This window comes from Neopsephotus bourkii, unplaced genomic scaffold (assembly GCF_033783945.1).
Source record: "Neopsephotus bourkii isolate Nb327-2 ecotype Australia unplaced genomic scaffold, CSIRO-AGI_Nbou_v1 NB_1760, whole genome shotgun sequence".
Lineage (NCBI taxonomy): Eukaryota > Metazoa > Chordata > Aves > Psittaciformes > Psittacidae > Neopsephotus > Neopsephotus bourkii.
In genome coordinates, this window is record NW_026902234.1 from 303489 (window position 1) to 321307 (window position 17819).

Here is a 17819-nt window from a genome sequence, read left to right on the forward strand (position 1 = left end):
CCAATGCTGGGGGTAATGGTTGGGACTTTTCCAGCCTGGTTGATTCTATGATTCCTACGCTGAAGCAGAGGCCAACCTCGGTGTGCAGGTGAACGGGCTGTGCCCATCGCCACCCCGCCACGTAACGCAGGCGGACTCCCACACCCGCCGCTGAAGGAGGCACCGCCAAACCGGGAACACAGAGCACTAACAGGGAGTAAAGGAACTGACCGCCACAACCCGCCGCCATGACGTCATGGCGCACGCAGGAAACGCCGCGTTCCCCTACCCTCAGCACCCCGCCCCGTCTCGTTACCATAGTGACCATCCGCCGCGTCTCCGGCGGGGAGGAAGAGGTGAACTCTCGCGAGGCATAGACGCGCGGGGCGGGCCGGAAGGAGGTGCCGGTTTGAAGGCAGCGGCGGGAGGGGCGGTGTGGTACGGTACAGGTGAGTGGCGGTGGCGGTTTCACCCGTGTCCTTCGTATCCCTCCTTGGGCTCGCTTGTTGCCATGTGGCCTCCAAGCTGAGGGGGAAGTGCTTGTCCCTTCGCCCGAGCGCCTGCCACCAACCGTCTCTGGGAGTGTGGAGGGAGCGTGTGGTGGCGGCCGTTCCTCTCCCGCTCCCGGGGCGGCGGCGTCCTCCTCCTCGTCCCGCCCAGGTGGCATGGCTGCTCCGCGCTGCTCCCCTCTCGTTTTCCCCTCCCCTCGTTGTCCGGTCCGCAGGGACGGGGCTAGTCGGCGCCACCCCGCGACTGGTTCCGAGCCCGCCGCTTTTGTGTAGCCCGCGGGAGACTTTTCTGCTCCGGGCCACTGCGTCTGCCGTCCAGGAGGTGCCAGCTAGTGCCGCCGGGCACCCTTTGCCTTCTGGCCCAGGTACACGCTGCCTGACGCTGTCTGGCACAGCTGTAAGCGCTGTCAAAACGCTGATCTGAAAAACAAGTGGAACAACGGGACCTTTAATTTCAGCAACGGAATTAACTTAATTGTTGTTATTAAACATTAAAGTTTTAAAAAGTCTAACTGGTGCAGTATTACAGGACATGTAGTTCTGCCATGGGATAAAGACTGCCCAGGGGGGTTATGGAGTCCCCATCTGGAGACATTCAAAACCTGCCTGGATGGAAGTGTTCCTGTGTAACCTGCTCTAGATGGCCCTGCCTCAGCAGAGGGGCTGGACCGTATGATTTCCAGCGGTCCCTTCCAACCATAACGATTCTGTGATCTTTGCTGCCTTCTACATATGGATCAAATATTGATGAAGTCTTAAAAAACAAAACAACAACAAAAAAAAAAAACAGAAGGAAGAATAGGGTTTAGTTAAACTGCACCAGATCACTAAGTAATTTGATTGCAGAGATTATGATAGTAACTTGTATTCTGTTCTCAATATTCTGCTCCAGTTCTCTGTCTCTATAAAACAATATATATTCTCTTTGTTTCAGGTGAGCAACTGAACCTGAAATCATACCAGCCCAATTCTTGAGTCACATCAGGTTTCACATTGACTTTTAAAAGACTGTAAAAGTGAATGTCAAATAGATCAGTTCTTAAAATATCAAATGACTGTGTGATACCAAGTGGGCAGGCAAATCAAGTCCTGAGGAAGGATCTCGGGAATTCAGCTGGATATCACTCATGTGGGAATGCATCTTGTGCAGCAACATGCAATGCAAGATTTTAAATCAGAAGCACAGACTTCAGAATAAAAATTAAGCCTTCAATCTTATTCTCAGTTTCTTGACTGAAAGGCTTGCTTCTTACATCTCAATTGCACTGTCACCAAGGCTTTGCATAAACTGCTTAGACATTTAGTTCTTAGCAGGCTCAATCATAAGTATCTTTGAGGCTATTTGTCATAATAACTGTTTTTTAACACATATGCTTAGAGAACATTTGTTGGATAACTCTTTGAGAAAGTCTGAGTGCAGCTTCTTTCTCTCCAGTCTCCATCATTTCCACACTATGTTTTTAAAGGAAATAATCCTCTGGATTTGACTCTGATTGATTAATGGCTTATGCTTACAAAATGTTGTTGTAGTCACATGTTAGCATGTATCTCAACTCCTGTTGCTGTGTTGAGGAAATAAATGTCAACACCGTAAATCTTAAAAACTGTTAAAACTGTAAAATTAAATTATAGCATTTTTCTTAACAGGAAGCTTGGAGTATGTGGAACACTGAGAGTCAAGTGGAATAAGTAGATCATTGCCAAACCTTTATTTCGAATTTGACCCAGTAAAAAGGGAAACTGGTAGAAAATGTCACCTGGGAAAGTTCTGCAGCCTGTACTGAAAATGAAGGTGGATGAACTCTTCTTGTGCTGGTTGAGTCAGCCTGCAACTCAGATGACATTAAAGGACTGCTTGAGAAGAATCAAGAATGAGGAAAAACCAGAGATTGGTAGTGGAGATTCAGGAAATGGTAAAAATGGGAGATTCACTAATAAAAATTCCAGTTCCAAGCAATGCATATTTGGAGATACCAGATTACCTTTGATGTCTTACAGTCCTCCTCAAGTTTCTAATACTCTTCCGTTGGCAACTCCAGCCAACCCAAGAAATAACTCTAATGTTAGAGCACCACGTCGATCCTCAGGAAACAGAGTAGTAAGTTTGTTTCTTTCTTATTAGTCCTATCTGTGTAAATGGAAGTGAAGTTTGTGTTTGTAGTATTGGCAAATCCTGGAAGTAATAAGTTTCTCCACAGGAGGTGTCTGGAGTGGAATGAAGCAGCAGCATTGACCATAAAATGTCAATGCTTGTGTGTCATCAGGTCTAATGGCTAGGTGGTTGAAGCTTCCAAAAGACTCTCCTGGCTGCTTGCAGCTCTGTTGCTTTTTATGAGTGCCTGACACAAAATGAAAAATGAGACACAAAAAGAAAAATGCCTTTTTTTTTTTTTCCTATTTCCAATTTTTTTCTATCAAGAGCAATATTGTCCTTGTTCTTTAAAACTGAAGAGTGGAAGGCATCTTAAAGATTCCATATCCAGTACAGCTGATTGGATTTGTTATATCTACCCGGGTTTTCAGCTATAATTTCAAACATCATGCAATACTGAGCTGAGTTGCAACTAATTTACATGTTATGTTTGCTTCAGTGTATGCAGCATAGGTAAGGAAAAGTCAGAACATGATTGCTGCTTTCCGAAATACTGCCTCTCCTATGCAATAAGGTTATGTTATTCCTTAGTAGGCATGAACAAACTGGAAGATTGTGGACAAACTAGAAGACAGTGGAAAAGCTAGAAATAGCCTTGTAATTAAAAAGTAGCTTTCAATAATGTCCTTGTGTCCACTGAGCAATGCCTGGTGTGGGAAAGGACCCATATTTAAAGTTGAAGAAAGATAAATCATTGTAAAAGACAAAAATCTATCATTCTGTCAGATGTGGTAGTTTACAAAGGCTATTTAGTCTACTAAATAGATCCCAGTTGCTAGATACCTTTTGTTTAACTTTTGCCAGACTCAAAAGCAGGTGTTGATGCTTCAGATGCCACACTTTAACAGGCTCTTCCACTGTTAAATGAGGCCCTTTTACTGTTAAATGCAGTCTAATGGTGAATAAATGTAAGTCCCTGTGTTTTCTTGCAGTTATTTTTATAACATACTGTCTTGACTGCAAATATTCCTTTGTCTAATGATACCAGGCACTATTGTTGGTACAAGACTCAAATTTGGCTCCACTGAATCTGCATATTAACAAAGTAATTGTTTTCGTACTGCATGGTACTTATTGCTTCCTTTCTAAGGAACAATGCCCTCTATGCAAGAATGACGCCCCTCCCCCCAACCTGAGATTTTGTTTAAACTTGCAGTTCAGTTCATTCTAATTTCTAGCCCTTTTTATAACTTGTAAAACCAAAACTGGATAGAGAATTTTGTGGTCACTGGCAAAACTAAGAATTGCATATAGGATCTGCATTACATGAAAAGAGTTAAGAGGAAAACTTTTTCTGCTGTAGGGACGTAAGTTCATATAATTTAATAACATGGTACGTGGTCATCTCTCCCAATCACTTTACATCTCTTGGTATCTAACTAGTACACTGGCCAAACCTCGTGGTGGCCCAGGGATCCCTGTTTAGGTTGGTAAGGGTAGAGAGGTCAAAGCTGAGGATGTTCAAGAGTATGGGTTACTTGTTTGTTACTGGTGTGTGTTGAATGTATATACTTAACCTTTTGACTTGCAGGAGTAGCAACATGAGTACTGTTGTCTTTGTAAATACGAATTTTCAAATCTAGTTTGACAACTTGAAGTTACCACCTTTTACTTTCAAGACATCACACTTCCAGTCTGTAATTTGTCTAGATTGACTTTATACTAATGGGGACTTGTATTTTATGTGTTATCACTAGCTAGACTGCAGGGCATGACATTTGATTTACTTATTGCTTTACTTTGTTCCTATCATTGTGTCTCCTGTTCCAGTGAAATGCGGAAAGTTAGCAGATGCTCAGTTTGTTTGTTGGATAAAAGGAAGCAAAGGGAGAGCTTCCATTAAAAGCCTCTGTTACTTGATGTACTTACTTGCGAACTCATGTACTGTATTTCATGTTGTGTATCTTGGCTGGTTGCCTGAAGTAGATTTTGTAAAAAGAGCTAGAAGAGGTTAATGAAGAGAACATTTTTAATTGGAATTGTCTGTATTGTGCTGAGAGAGCACCTAGAGGGTTAGGCTGTTGTTTGGCTGGGGGTTTTTAACAAGGAGTTGGGCAGGGGGAAGTTACCAAGCAATCAGAAATTTATTTATGGCTTTATTATTCTGCTAAACTGAAGCTTCATCCAGAAGTTTCCTAATCTTTAAGGAAGTGTAAGTTACATTTGGAGCAGGCGTCAACACTTAAGATCTTAAGATACCACCAAGAGTTGCATAATTGCATGTTCTGCCATGACAGTCTATTTTCTCATGGAAAACAAAATATACCCCTTCTCATACATCCAGGAACTGCCCACTGCAGCATAAAAAGTAATGTAGCTGGTTTTGTGCACTTAATAATGGTTCACAGATCACACCACAATAATTTTACCCACATCATTTGACTTTGAGGTCCGTGTGTCATTTCTGTAAATGGAAGAAAATATTTCAGATAGCTTTAAAAAAAACCCAACAAACCAATACCAATAGACACCCCCACCCCAAAATAAAAAATAAAAAAACCCCGACCAAAACAAACCCAACTTGTACTGTAGGTCTTACTGGTATTACTGTAGGTAATACCAATGTAAATTCTAAATAGCACCCCTAGAAAATGGTAGAAGTTAATGTGTTCAACTCTGTGTGCCTGAGGGTGATTTTAGGAGCAGTGGTATTTTTACAAACAGCTATAAAGAGCTGGAAAATTATTTATTTTAGGACTATATAAGTCAACTTTTGCATCTTTTTTATTAAATCCTTTCTTACTGTATACAGGAATTCTCATAATACAGTGTACGAACAGTAAACTCATTTTGACAGGATACATTTTCATTATTACTGAGATGAATCATTACATTTGATTATGGATAAGGTTGCTGTACACCTTTCCCTGTTTCTTAAATGTTCCTGCAAATTTTTTGAAGGACACAAAACAATAAAGCTGATAACAGAAAGCTGCCATCCTCTGGTTTACCAAGTAGTAAGTATGAATGTGCAGGAAACCACATTTTCATGCTTCAGGTTTCTCTGCTTGTCAGAAAAACATGTTTTGCAGAATGGGAAGTGTTCTTGGAAGACTAGTATTGAAACTAATTAGATATTTAATCTTTAATACCTTAAACAGTAGCTTATGAGCAAAACAAGTTAGTGTTCTGATGGCAATTGTTAAACAGCATTAAAAGTACTTCAGCAGACAGCTATTGTATTTAAGGGGATCTTTTCCTCTTTTTCAGAGGTTAGGTTGTAATTAAAGTTTGAGGCTTATTTTTTTATGCAAAATTCAGAAGTTGCCACGTGGTTTTGGCTGAAACACTAATGTCTTGTCAGAGTAGAATTTGCTGTCTTTCAACATAGTTGAAGCCACTCTCCGCTGATGAGTAAGTCCAAAGTAATTTTGATCAGATAATGAAAGAACCTACATGGTCTTTATGTTAAAGATGAGCAAAAAGCGCTGCTTCAACTCAGAATTTGTTCATTTGGACAGGGCACTTAAAGCCAGGTTCTGGAAAAACACAACTTCAGTATGAACTGTTGGCTTAATCCACACATACATTTTGAAATCTAGACAGAACTCTACCATGAAGACTTCATCTTACAGTGCAACTGAAAACAAAACTGTATTTGTATAGGGTGGTGTTTTTTTCCTCTAGCAGAAGTACTTCCCTTCACTTGCATGGTGTTGCTCAGAGCGAGGTCGGTGTCTGACTGCATTCATTGTACAAGCACTGTAATAGAAAAGTTCTGGTCATCTTTGTTATGCGACATGAAAGGCTTGATAGCACTTGGCATTCCGCAAGTACGCTTGTGATTTGTATGCACTAAATGTGTTAAAATAACAGAAAATCAGAGGCATAGGAAAATCCCAGCATTTAACTCTAACATTTTATGAATGTATCGTTGTAAAGGACGGACATTCTAGAGCTGCAACTTTCAAGCTTGAAGAATAGCTTTTTTCTAACCCTTAACACTACTGTACATGGATTTAACAGTGTTTCTGGCACTCTAGATTATCTTAAACATATGGGGTATACACAGTTGTACACTGTTCATCACCTTGTCAGAAATACCAGGCCTCAAGGCCTAAAAGGTGCCGCAGGCAAGATGTTTAATCCTAACCAGCTGGTGTGCAAGGCATCTGGGGAAACAATTCACAGAATTCCCTATGGGCATTTCAGGGGGTGGTGCTGCAGGGAGAATGTGATGTGATCTGAAATGCTTCAAAGTTATTTTCTGTTTCTCTTCAGGGTCAACCTTTGATATAAAGGTACTTCTCAGATTGATTTCTGTATATCCTTGGCTTGATAAACATACTGTTCCTGCTTGTTATCCCCTGACAATTAATTAAAGCTCATTGTTCCATATTTCTATAATTTGATTTTTTTTTTACTACTTTTCTATATTGCTGCATAGCTTTATTCAGCACTACCATTCTTGCGAAATTTTTGTTACTGTTAGTTGATTCAAATGAAGTGATACTATTAGAATCTATTTTAGTTTAAAGGGAGGCTAGAATGAAACCTGTTAATGTGGACAGAAGTTTGAGCATAATAATAACAGTTCCTTTTTGGAACAAGTAAGTTCTGAGGGCTTGAGTTAAAGGGTAGGTAGCTAGGCTTATACCTCATCCATTAGAATGGTATGGAAGGCCATCTCCACATTCTGCAGGTGTATTGTAAGTTGTGTTTTTGGGGGGTGACTGCCTTATAGCAGTAAGGAGATAAAAGATGTTCATAAATCATCAGAAAAGTAAGAAGGAATGACGGTTTGAATCCTGCCAGCTTTTCACTTCAGTGGTTACTAAGCTTCGATGTTGATCTTGACATTTCAAGTGTGTAGTCTTGTATGTTGTCTGTGTCTGAATTCCTACCTTGTATACCTTAATAGTAAAAGCAATGTTAACTAAGTCTGGGTTACATAAGTAGTTTGAGCATTTTCCTGCACTCCAGGTTATACTGTGAAGGGCTGAGTGTGGTCTAGCACATAACACTCCCTAACAGTGTTTTATGCAAAGCTAGTGTTAATAGTGCCGTGTCCCATCACTAACTGGGGAAGATGGTGGACTTGGCTTCCAACTCAAGCCCATGACTTAAAGGCAGTCTGTAAATAACCTGGTATCAAACTGATGTACTTTAATGATGATAACAAGGTACTATGACAGATGTCAGCACTACTGTGTTCACAATAAAACTCCTATGGTGCCAACAAAGGAAGGGCAGAGAGAAGTTCATAGTAAGGTCTGGAAGAGTGCAGCTATATGTTTTCCTAGAAAATCATTATTAGTTTCAAGTGTAGTGAAATAACAGTAGTCAGCATAAGTAGCACTGGTAGTACATTTCATTGCTGTTAAGCTTTGCTGTACTGAACAGCTTGGAACAAAAGAATCGTTATGCTGATTAGAGAACTAGCTATTCATTTCTGTATAAATGAGACTGAAAGTTATTCATTGTTGTAGCTTTCTGGTAGTGCTCTTTATTCTAACAGCATCTTATGCCCTGGGATATAAATGTTACACTTTTCTTAGCAGTAGTATCAATTCTATTTGCACATTGTGCTTTGTTAGAAGAAACAGTGATCTTGTGTCCTCTTTCAAAGTGGCAGTTGCATTTGAAACTCAGAAGTATTTCTTATCATTACACCCAGTCTTGAGAGGTTTGGGCATTTCTAGTGCAATTTAGAATTATATGTAGTTTTCTTCAAATTTAAATTTCACCTGAATCCTGGTACAAGGCAAATTCAAATATTTGGATGAAATTTATTAACCGTAGGCACTCCTTCCTGTGTAACTCAAAAGCAAACCAAAAAATTCATAGCTGTATGAGATCATTACTTCCAGTTTCTTCTTTCTTCTCTCTGCTCAATCTTTGAAAATATTTAAGCTTAATTATAGATTTACATCAGTCATTTAAACAGTTCATTCTTTTAACAGGTGGTCAGTCTGGGAGGAAATTAGATATTAATATAGAGGAGACAGCTCTCTTTATTCCCTTCAGTAATGCTTGAAAGCCCATCGTATATTTTTTAGAACCTCTCCATCTGCTCTACACTTACTCTGCCAGGAAGAAATACACTTGAGGCCAGAAGTATGCATGGGCTTACTTCAGTACAAAACCATTGAACTAGTTTGTCCACTGAAAGACCCAGTCAATGACTGCAGAAAATTTTTCAGCAAGCAATGTTACGAGAAAAATCTACAAAATACAAATGATAATATCCTGTGGCCAAGTCTTAGAAGTTTGGATGCTTTGCACATATAACTGTTTTGAAAAACTGAATGAAAGGCAACTTAAGTAGTTGCATTGATTTGAGAATACATACCTCTAAGTTGTCTTATTACTAAGGTCTTGTTTCTTCATGTATAGTAGCTGCTCCTTTAGTTATCGCACTGGATGCTAAAGTTCAGTCAGTTACCAGTGACCAGGTGCTTTGCTCTGGCTTCTTCCTTTGCATTGTCCTTTACCACTTATACCCTGTTCGCAAGTTTGGAAGTACATGACTTTTAATTTAACTTTGCAGAAACCAGTATAGTTTCTGTTGCCTCTCCAGTTCCTCTATAAGTAATGATTTCACACTGATACATGATCAGTGCAGTCATATTAGTTCAAGAGTCTCTGTAGAAGTTCTACCACAAATCCCACTATTGGTTGGTAAATTACAATTTGCGATCTTACTGACTTGTAGAATAGGTCTGTATGGTAAACTTCCCAATTTGTTGGTTTTCCTTTAAGATCTTCGGGGAGGGAAATCTCAAGTGAAAGTATAACCAAGAAGCTGACCTGCAGCTGTCACGGTCTCAAAATTATTGTCTTGTGATTTCAGGGACTAAATTACATGTTGTGTTAGCCTGTGATGCTGGAATTAAAGTAGCAGTTGTGCTTTCATATACCAATCATTCTAGTTTTGGAAATAATGAAATTCCAAGATATAAACGTGGTTTTGAAAACTGATAATTTAGTTCATGTCAAACTGATGAAAGTACTGAACATCTGGTGTAACGTTTAAGTAAGTTGTTGGACAGTTATAAAACATTGTCATTTGTGTTCTTTATACCAGATTATTCTGTCAACTTCTAAATTAAGGTGACAAAAGGTAAATAATAGCAATCTAGAAATGATTAAATATCAAAAATGGCCTGTGTGACTTTTCAAATTTATGTAATATTAGACTTATAAAAACTGCTGTCTCCTGTAGGAAAACATCAGTGGCATTCTGAATCTGCCTGAACTGATTTTTTCATTGCAACCTATTCTGCTATTTAGAGTCCTCCTTTGGTAAAGTTACAAATGTCTGTGTTGTGGATTGCAGCCTCCTCTGTGCCTAGTATCTGTAGCATCATGGTTTATCTCAAATGTAAAAACCCAACATCTTATTAGATGAAGTGTGACTTTAATTTGTATAATCCATGCTAGATATTTTGCTTGTGCCTTACTCCATTTAATAGCCACCTCAGCAGCATCAATTTGGGTGTACCTGGTTTTTGTGATCTGATTAATAGGGTCATCTGAAGATCATGAATAGTAAATAGGCTCCATCTGTAGAACACCATTCCAACAACCTATTTCCATTAAATCTTTGTTCATGCTATACACAAGTGAATAAAATGTAAACTGATAATTATTTTTTTCCCTAGGATGGCAGAGAACATGAGAATGGTTCTGAAAGGAATATAAGCCATCCATTAACTGTCAGGCTTTTGGTTTTATAGTATCTAGTGTTGATGCTTGCTAAAGTTAGTCTGCCAGATTCAGTTAGCAATCTAAAAAGGCCCATGCTATGTCTTTGGAGTCCAGGAAGTGTAATCATAGTAAGGTAACATGTATCTTATCTTGTTTATAATCTGATAACAGTCCATGGTGTACTTACACAGCATTCTTTTGGTAATAAGCAGAGAATCTGATCAGCCCATCCTTTCTGGGCTACCAACATGACCATATATATCACATCTAACTAGTGTCTCTTTGTTCGCTGTCTTGCCCCCTGAAAATTCCATTATTTCGTCAACTGTGGAAAGGACCTACAGGCATTGCTCTGTCTAATCCAAAAGTACTGGCATGCACATGCCAGACTTCCATGTTTTTTCATTGCCTGCATGTTCTATGGGGAAGGCGTTGCATCCTCCAATTAAAAAATAGATAAATAAATAAATTTGTATAGGCCCAGATTTACATGAGCTTCTTTCCAAGACCAAAAGAGCAGTTTCTTCCTGTGAGGGTAGATTTCTTAACTACAGTGACAGCATCTAGCAGTTCCTTAGTCAGTAACTTTAAATCAGTTTGGGTATCTGGTAGCCTGGCCTGAGCATAACAACTTGATTCCTTGTGTGATCTAGACACTGTAGACTCCCTTGGGTTTTGTCAGTTTTACTGCTGAAAAGGGGTGACTCTCCATGGATGGATAGTAGGATTTTGTTATTTAGCTCACAAGTGCATTGTCCTCTTGCTCTCTTCCCATACAGAGCAGTTAGAAATGGGAAGTTAACAGCAAGAAGCAAGTTGGGTGTGTAAAGAACTGGGGAAAATGATCATTTGGGATCCTATTAAATCCCTGTCCTTATCCATCAGGGTAAGGAGAGATAGGTTTCAACAGTATGCATCCTTATTCCAGGATAGCCGTGGGGTTTGGGAAATCAAAATAAAAATCAATATTTGTGAATTCAGTATTAAAAAATCGGTATCAGTGGGTTTCCCCCTTACTTAAAGTGCATCACCTTGACAGTAGATGCTAATATTCGTGATTGCATAGGCAGTTACATGGATAAAACAATTTTCTTTGCTACTTCCTATTTATTCTTCTCTTTTCCCATTCTTTAGACAGTTCAAGTTTTACAGTATCCGCGCTACTAAAATCCAAGGTCAGTAAATCATGCTTTGTACTGTAGTCTCCTAAGACCGGAATGCTTTATTTATGCCATAATATAGTGGAAAATAGCATGCTTGGACAAATGAGACTTTAGTCCATTGCTGTAAAGAGGTTTTACCCTGCAAAGGCCTTTTTGAAGACTTGAGAGGGAGTTTTGGAATTCTTTCCAAAGAGAAGCACTAACACTTTTCATTTGTTTATTTATACCATGTCAACACTGGGCACTACTATATATAGTGTTAAGCAGAAAGGTACTACAGGTGCTACCAAGCCTGCCTAAATTGTGCTTTCTCACTTTGTCAGTCATAAATCAAATCTGAATAAGATGGACATTACCTTCTAATCTTTCTCCTCAGTTTTTACTCAGTACTTTGAGATCCACAGGCTACTACTGGTCTGCAGTAATAAATTAAAGATCTGCAGGCTAATGTAAATAATTCATCTACTTGCTAAGCATTTGGTTTAGTGAAGTGCAATGTCACTTGCATCTAATACAGTGCATTTTGCAGAAATTGGGTTATGCTTTGTTAGAAGTTCAGTTTGAATGTGGACCTTTGATCTAAGGAATTAGGAATCAGCTAATTATTAACCACCTAATATTTATGCAAATTGTGAAGCACATCTAGTTCCAGCATCTTCCAGTATATCAAAGGCCAGGTGTGGACTACCTGGTCTAGGAATAACTTAATTTTATTAAATAATGGTGGTAGTGTAGTCCACAATATTTTGTGAAGACTGGGAGGAGGGGGAGAGGAGAAGAACCCAGCGTTTCAGGTATTTTGTTTGCTTGTTTTCTTTGCCTATCAAAGAACTATTGCTTTCATTTGTCTGCCCTTGAGTACATTTATATAATTTCTTATTTCTTTGCTGCCTCACAGTAACTGTATCTTATCAACAAAGCATGGTTAGCTGCTTGACTTACATATATTCCTGAACTATTTGCTTCTATGAGTAATGCCTTTTTTACACATAAACATCTGAAATGTATGTTTAGTATTAAGTTAGTCATGCTGTTTCACTTTTTTTCTGTACTGAGAAAGATGCTACTTGCTTTACTTATCTTCTCCTAACTGCTCTGTTCTGCCCCTCACTAATCAGTTACTTCTGGGTAGGGGTACACTAGTTGCGTAACCCTTTACACTGGCTGCTGTGGAGATCTGACAGTTCTCTTTCCACAGTTAACCCAGGCGCCACTCTAGTTTCTACAGCATGGCAGGCTGAGGGATTTTATTCGGTTACACACTTGCCACTGGGCTTGCTCTCATTCAGCCTTACTTAAACTGTCTCCAAAGGGCAAACATGCTTTCTGTCATCTTGGTTCACATGTTAGTGGGTTGAAGACTGAACCCCAGTAACTAAAGGTTTTGTATGGCTGAATACATCTTACTACATATTTAACTTCTTTTCTTGGAAGCTCTCTATAATAATGGGATGCTTTTTTTTCTCCCAAAGAATTGACACTAGTTCTCCATAACCTCTTAAGACTTTAAATCTACTGACAGTACATGCTTCTGACAAGAAATTACATTTTTGTAAGCGAATGCTTAAAGGGTTTTTTGGTATTCTTTAGGTTTCTGTTTCCTCCACATTACCCAAAATATTAGTGAATTAGCTCATCTTTGTCTCACTTGTGCATTTTTTGTGTTATGTTACTTTTGTGTATGTTCAGATCTCTTTTAAAATGGTAAACTCTTTAGCTACACTCCCTTAAGTCAGATCCATTCATAGTGTTTAGCTTTGTAAGGAAGCTCTGAGCATGCATCTTTCCCTCTGTTTGTTTAGCTAATAATAAGCTGCCAGGATACTTTAACAGCTTCATGGCTGGCATCCAGCCCTTCACCCAGAACAGGATTTTGCCTTAGCTTTCACTAGGGAGAATTAAGATTTAGAATAAATGTAACACTATATCTGAACACTCCTAGTTCAAGCTGGATGGAAGCTGACTTTCACCTTCTCTTGCACATAATTTATGACTGAAAAGGTTAAATCAGATTTTAGGGGGGTTCCTGACCACATTGCTTTATAAATGCTCAATCTCCTTAAATGTGGCAATACAAAACAATTTTCTGTTTGGATGGTGATTAACAGCTGCCAGTGTACTTGCCTCTCACATTGTAGAGCAGCTAAATGCTTAATTGCATGTAGATTCTTCATGAATTGCAACCTGTGAAATTTTAACAACTATACTGTGTGCAAGTATGTAAACAACCACTAGGTTTGAAACCAGACTAGTGACAGTAGTGCTAAAACAATATCAGGCTATGGGACTGGCTTAACATCTACCTCAGGCAGTAAAGTAATACCATGACAATGCAATACAGAATCTTCAAAATGCTTAATATGCTGATCAAGTTATGGTGGCTCCATCTGAAAAAAGGAGGGAAATCTGTAGCTCTTTCCAAAATTGAGTTCAGAACACTGATTTCTTACTAAGGCTTCTTCAGCAGGTTCAGGTAAACTGGAAATCCAGTCTTAGGTTAGCTGTCCATGTGGCAGTCAGTCATCTTTATGACATACTCCTCAAACAATACTGTGACTATAGTAGTGAATGGGAGTGCATCACCTGGTGAAAAGGGGTGAAATAGAAAGCAATTTAGGTGAGAAAATACCTTTCCTTATTTTAAGCAAGGCCTGTTTTGCTTAACCTGAAATGCTGTCTGCCTTTCAATACAACCTTACTGACCTTCCTCCCCAAACGTCTTTGTCTGGAATGGTTATCTGTTGCCAGAGTAGGATTCTTCTCCTACTCTTAACACCTCGGTCCTTCATCTCAAGTTCCAGGCAGGGTGCTGTTGTGTGCTGCACGCCTAGCTCCCCACTGGCTTCCCTGTATCCTAAGGGTTATCACAGGTTAGTTGATTTGATCTTCCTAAAAGACAGTGAGTGACTGCCAGTTTTGCTTACTGCAGTTTGATAGCCAACCACAACATGTCTGACTCTTGCCCTGTCAATTCCTTTTTTGTTCTCCTGCTTCCGAAAGAAATAAATATCTTCATAACAAGTCACAGTAAAGAAGCAGGAAGAGTAGAGGGGAACTGGACACAAAATTAAAAAAAAAAACAAAACAAAAAACAGGCTTCTAATTGTCATTTACTTTCTAACTGTGTCATAAACTAAACAGGATTCAATTAAGACATCTCATGTTTCACTAATACTTTTTCATAGTTTCCTTTTCTTCTTAGTCAAATGAGGATATTAACTGTGGGGTTTAATATACAGGTATGTGACAGAATGGGGCTATGAATGGACAAATAGGGCTAAAGATCATAGATAGTACAGCATGGGGTAAAATAATGCTGTCGACTAAGAAATCTTGAACGTAGTGGTGAAAGAGTTGGTTTTTGTGTTTCTTGGGTTGTGTACATGTCTGTGTAATCAAGAAAATGGCCTATTTAAATAAAGCATGAGGGATGAAAACAAGACTGGCCAGATCTTTCATGCTACTAGTAACTAAACTTGTGCATGAACAAGGTACAGATAATAAATAGGCAACATACCAATATCTTAAAGAATTTGGGAGTGTTAAGTGTTCATCGCTTGAACTGGAATAGGAAGAGTTGCTGTACTCATAGCTGTACTGGTGATATGTGAAAACAAACTTTATAAAAATAGCAGCATTTCCTAAAAACTGCTATGGTAAAGCTATAATCATATAAAATGTGAGAACTTCATCAGTTATCAATGAATATAACCTAAAACTGTAAAGGAGAAAGGACAGAAGGTCACTTTAATTTCCACAAAAGCTTATTAGATTTCTGTTTCTGTGAAGAATATCACTGTGGAATAAAACACGGCCTCACATCCCACCCTCAATAAAATGTATTCAAGATTCAGTAAACTGAAAATAGAGTGGTAGCTGAGTCTAACTTGAAATGTGACAGGTGTGCAATCTAGTATGTGGATGTAAATGCGTATAAAACCCCTACTTAAGAAATAAGATAAAAAATGTGCCCTGTCAACCTTTTCCACATTTTGTTACACCATTGATAGTTCTACTGCCACTTTTCTGTAAAACATGATTTAAAGCAGCATTTCAGTGCTGTAACAGTTGCCTTTTTCTGCTACTGCTTTTCTGCCTTAGCATTTGAATGATTACTTTCGTGCAGTACAGTAACTTAGATCTAGATGAATGTAAATATATATATATTTCATTAAAGTATGTGAGCCACTCTGAAAGTCTGCAGCTTTTTCTATCGTTGCCTTTGTTTTCCCAGTGTAAAAGGGTTCCTGTTAAATAACTGAAGCTTTTAAAAGGGATTTAATTGCCGTGTAATAAGCCTTATCCTTTGGTGAGGTACTTCACTGAAGCTAGACAGTGAGTGTTTTGTGACAGAAGGAAAAGCTGAGGGGGATGGGAGGAGGAGGAAGCTACAAAATGACCACGGCTGGCCTCTCTGCATTCCTGTAAGTCTTGCTTTTTTAAAATTGGAAGCTGCTTTTTTAGATGCTTCTCCAAACAGTTTTTTTTTTTTCCATACTGTCCCATTTAGACTTTGGAATGCATATACGAAAGGGCAGGCCCCCAAAGTGACTTTCCAATCTGTTTTTGTGATTCCAGCCAAGTTCCCTTTAATGTATGGAGCAGGCAAAGTTGAGCTGGCTCTCATAATATCTCGGAACTTGGGCGCAGCTGCTGCTTTAAGTGGCACTGTGATAATACAACAGCTCTGCTATTTACTGGGACTCAAGTGCCCTTACTGGCACACAGCGACGTTATATGAAATCCGAAAGCATGAGGATAAAGGAGATTTCTTTGCGGCAAGATCCTGATCTAAGAAAGGAGTTGGCATTGCTAGCTCGAGGATGTGATTTTGTTTTACCTTCTAGATTCAAGAAGAGACTGAAAGCTTTTCAGCAGATCCAGGTTTGTCTTTCTGTTCTTCGATAATTATTGTTGTCAGTTGTACCTTCACAACCATGCAAACTGCAGGAAATCCATAGAAGTTCTTCCTAAACTAGCAGGATTTCAATAGTGTGTTGCATATATGACAATTTCTTCTGTGTTTTAGAAGACTTTGCAGGTAGTTTTCTGCAAACAACAAGTGAGGAGAGTTTACTGAAGCATGTAGCATAACGTATCGTGTTTACACAGAGGCATATACAGTGGGAAGTTGGTGCATTTAATGCTGTTAGACTTTTAAAGACTGCTTTCCTTAATCTGCATAATCATAAATCTGTATGCATTTCCCCAGGGGTTTTAATTTACCTTTTACTGAAACTGGGTGAATAAAATAAACTGAAATAGGCTGTAACTTTACTAACTCAAACATGGTATGTTAAAAGGTGCTTTCATACTTGCATAACGATCCTGAATTCTTTAAGATTGTTTATTTTAGACTTTCTATTTGGATGAGATTATTTGTTGCTACATGACTCAGACATGTACATCTAGTGTTTTGCGGCAATGAGTTAAATCCACCATTTTAAAGTGAGCTTATAATTGAGAATAGAAACATTTGAAATGTATGATTAGAAGGAAAATTAATTATACAGTAAATGTTCAAAGATACTTTCTTGGGGGGGGGAAGTGTACAACTGTTATTGGAGAAACTGAAATTTGGTATTTCCTTGAACACATTGAACTTCAAGGCTTTTGCTGCTATGTTAAAGCACTTTGTCCTTACTTCACCCACACTCCTAATGTGTATGCTAAAGGTATATATCAGTGATGATGTATGTGACTTTTTTTATCCTTTTTTAACTAAGGGAAGTTTAATTTTTATTCAACTGCTGAACTGTCTTAGGATTTCTGGCTTTTAAGATCATTCTAAATATAGCCTGCTGCTTAATTTTGAATTCAGTGGACTAATGCCCCTTTCAGGTGACCTTCAAGAGAGGACCGTAGAGCCCTATAGCCCTAAATCTGTGCTAGCCTTCTTTCTTCTGCATTATTATTTCAAATTTGCTTCAGCTTCAGAATGTGTATTCCTTTGTGAATAGCAGAATGCAAGTTGTGACTTTGTCATTTTGTGCCATTTGGCATAAACTTGTGAATGAAAGGATTTTATTACTGTCTTTTTGTGCTGAAGACAGAGAAGTCAGCTTGTTGACTAAAGGCAGCAGGAGAATGAAATACTGTCTTTCTTACTCAAAAGTAGCAATATCAGTTAACATTTAGTCACCTCAGACAGGAGGCAAGTTTTAGTCTGGTCATGGTATGTTGTTGTAGACAAACATACTGTTACCTTGTGTGGTGCCCCTTAACTTGATCTGTGTCTTTCATGGAATGATAGTTGGATCGCTTGAACTTTTACAGGGTTTTTTTTTTAAGCTGAGCTAGAAAACATCCAATGTAGTATGTAGTACCTGCAAGCAGCTAAGTACTTTAGACAGGTTGTTTCCTAAC

At 38.8% G+C, this 17819-nt stretch overlaps 1 protein-coding gene across 3 annotated transcripts in view; it reads left to right on the forward strand.

The window, feature by feature from the left end:
• Positions 1 to 315: 315 nt before the first annotated feature.
• PPP2R3B (protein phosphatase 2 regulatory subunit B''beta) overlaps positions 316 to 17819 on the forward strand; it is a 47182-nt gene continuing 29678 nt past the window's right edge. The window contains exons 1-2 of one of the 3 annotated variants that reach the window (XM_061377862.1): positions 316 to 428; positions 2136 to 2586. In XM_061377862.1, the coding sequence (XP_061233846.1) occupies positions 2239 to 2586 (348 nt within the window). In that variant the 5' untranslated portion in view covers positions 316 to 428; positions 2136 to 2238. Of the gene's footprint in view, positions 429 to 2120; positions 2587 to 15870; positions 16338 to 17819 lie in introns of those variants that run through there. The other 2 variants (XM_061377863.1, XM_061377864.1) reach the window with 2 other exon arrangements.